Here is a 2,546-nt window from a genome sequence, read left to right as displayed (position 1 = left end):
GAATTGTTGCCTAGAAGTTATGTTCTGTAACCTGCAAGTTCTGTAAGAAAAGTTTCAAACCTGCAAGTTTTTTTAGCCCACTAAATTGATATTGGCTAGCAGTTTGATATTGTCTTCTTTCTTGCAAGGCCTATTATTTGCAGGTGTTATAACTTCCACTAGGGAGATTACATCCAAATGTGTGCAGTATTTTTACAGACCCAAGCAATTCCCAGCTTCAAACCCAAGCAATTCCTAGTTTCAGACCTGCAACTTCCACAGAGATATGTAGGATTCCCAGTTTTTTTTAATTAGGAAAAGCATCAAGCAAGTGGTGCTAACTGGATGTATAACATCCCAGTCCAGCAAGATACATTAAGTTTCAAAAAAACTGCCAGCAACATTCATTTCATGGAGTTGATCTGAAAACAGGGAGACAACAATTCACTAAAACAACTTGGCCATTATTCAAGGCAACCATATATTACATACATAACCATTCAGGTCCAAATACCATATATTTACATAGATAACCATCTAATCATGCACTGCAGTTCCATCTAAGAAATTCCAAAAGACAGACCAAAAGACACATCCTAGCATGCACTGCAGTTCCATCTAAGACTTTCCAAAAGACAGAACCAAAAGACACATCCCACCATGCACACTGCAGTTCCATCTTCATTAGGCAGCATCAAGCATCTTAATCATCAATCACCACCAGCACCTTCTTGGCCTCTGGCTTGTCGACAGGCTCCATCTATAAGTCATAGAGCTTGCTGCCATGCACCCACACTTTCTTGCCCAAATAAAACTGTCTCAGCTTCAGCTTCTTAATCTGCTTCTCCAATTTCAGAAACCTCTTCTCCATCTGCATACAAAAAGTTTAATTTCAGACATTCAGTAATCCTATTATATGTGCTAAATAAATTTCAGACCAAGTTCACTTCAATAGCAGAAAGCAATTGTCACTACACATGACTAGAATACAAAGAACAATCCAAAAACCAGCAGCACCGTAGTGCAGACGGTCTCAATTTTTATCACACCATGAAACAAAACAATTATCACCAACACAGGACAATCTATATGGCACACATATGTGCCTGCTATCATGATCCAACCAAACTGAGCACATCACAATGTAATTGGAGTAGTAACTATAAAGATAGGGGAACAACCTTCAAACACTTCGGGCACCGCGGCGCCGACGGACCCTGGCCGGAGCGGTAGCCTCCCGGCGGCGAGGAGGACCTCTTGCTTCCATCTCCATGCGCGGAGTATCCGTGGCCGCCGCCTCCTCCTGGCTGCATCCCGTCCATAGAGGACCCCTGGCCGCCGCCTCCCGGCTCCATCCCGGTGGCAAACTTGCCGGCAGCATCGCGCAGCTGGCGGCGCGCGTGCATCGCTCTTTTGGCCCTAGCCATGCCCCTAGGCAGTGCAGCTCGGATGCAGAGTGAGCGAGGGCGTGGCTGGACAGTGGAGACGACAGATGCGAGGAAGGTCGGAGGAGATGCGAGGAGGCGGCGTAAATGAGGGAGGAAGGGCGGAGGGGATGCGAGGAGGCAGGGTAAATACGGTGGGTAAAGAAAATAATATGGTGAATGTATAGGCTATATAAACTATATCGTCGATTCCATCTAAAAATGTTTGATGGCTCAGTGGTTTGGTTTGTGGGCTTTAGACGCTAGGTCTCAGGTTCGAACCAACCTGAGATCATTTTTTTGTTTTTTTAGTTCAACAAAAACTATATAAGTTTTTTACACATTGTGCATTACTGGTTCTAGGTTATATATATTATATATGTTTATTAAAAGTAGACAGTATCAATTTATAGTTATTCTATTTGCCTATTCATTTCTAGTTTAGCCAAAGCACAATATTCTATCTCTTCTAGAGCCACTCTCTCTTAATGCACTGTCACAATGCTTTGTCAAGTTGTTGATCTCTTAATACACTCCCTTAATGCTCGTCAAAGTCATCAATATTTGATTACCACACATCCAATATTGCTATCTCTGGTGACTAAACCCAATTAGGTCTCTCTCGGTCATTCGACATTTTTCAACTAGGGGTATGAGTGTGGACATAAAAAGAGATGGGATCAACATTGTTTACAGCACTACTCCCTCCGTCCGCAAATAAATGCATATCTCGCATCCCGAGGAGTCAAACTTTTTTAAGTTTGACTAGAAATATATCAAATAATATCAATATTTGTATCTACAAATTAGTATATTATGAAAGTATATTTCATGCTCAATCTAATGATATATATTACATACAATAAATATTAGTATATTTTTATATATATTTAGTCAAATTTAAAAATGTTTGACGCCTCGGGAAACGAGATGTGCACTTATTTGTGGACGGAGGGAGTACTCTGCAATATGGTTAGAAACCTTGCATGTGGCATGCATGCTAGAATCGACAGGGCGACAACACCTTTGCCTTCTCTAGATGCAAGACGACTGAGGGGATTGAATTAATTATATCCCGGTGATATAGATCGGACATCTCCTAGTTGTGTTGTTGGGTGTGGTATACTCTAATTTTCTCTTCGA

General features: G+C 41.6%; 1 protein-coding gene across 1 annotated transcript; it reads right to left on the bottom strand.

The window, feature by feature from the left end:
- LOC110432393 lies at nt 403-1,558 on the bottom strand. Its single transcript, XM_021452716.1, has 2 exons — nt 1,161-1,558; nt 403-850 (listed from the first exon to the last, which is right to left on the bottom strand). The coding sequence occupies exons 1-2, from the start codon at nt 1,404-1,406 to the stop codon at nt 740-742; spliced, it is 357 nt and encodes a 118-aa protein (XP_021308391.1). The 5' UTR covers nt 1,407-1,558; the 3' UTR covers nt 403-739.

This window comes from Sorghum bicolor, chromosome 2 (genome assembly GCF_000003195.3).
Source record: "Sorghum bicolor cultivar BTx623 chromosome 2, Sorghum_bicolor_NCBIv3, whole genome shotgun sequence".
Taxonomy (NCBI): domain Eukaryota; kingdom Viridiplantae; phylum Streptophyta; class Magnoliopsida; order Poales; family Poaceae; genus Sorghum; species Sorghum bicolor.
The sequence above is the reverse complement of the archived record's forward strand: the minus strand, read 5'-3'. Positions and strand labels throughout refer to the sequence as shown.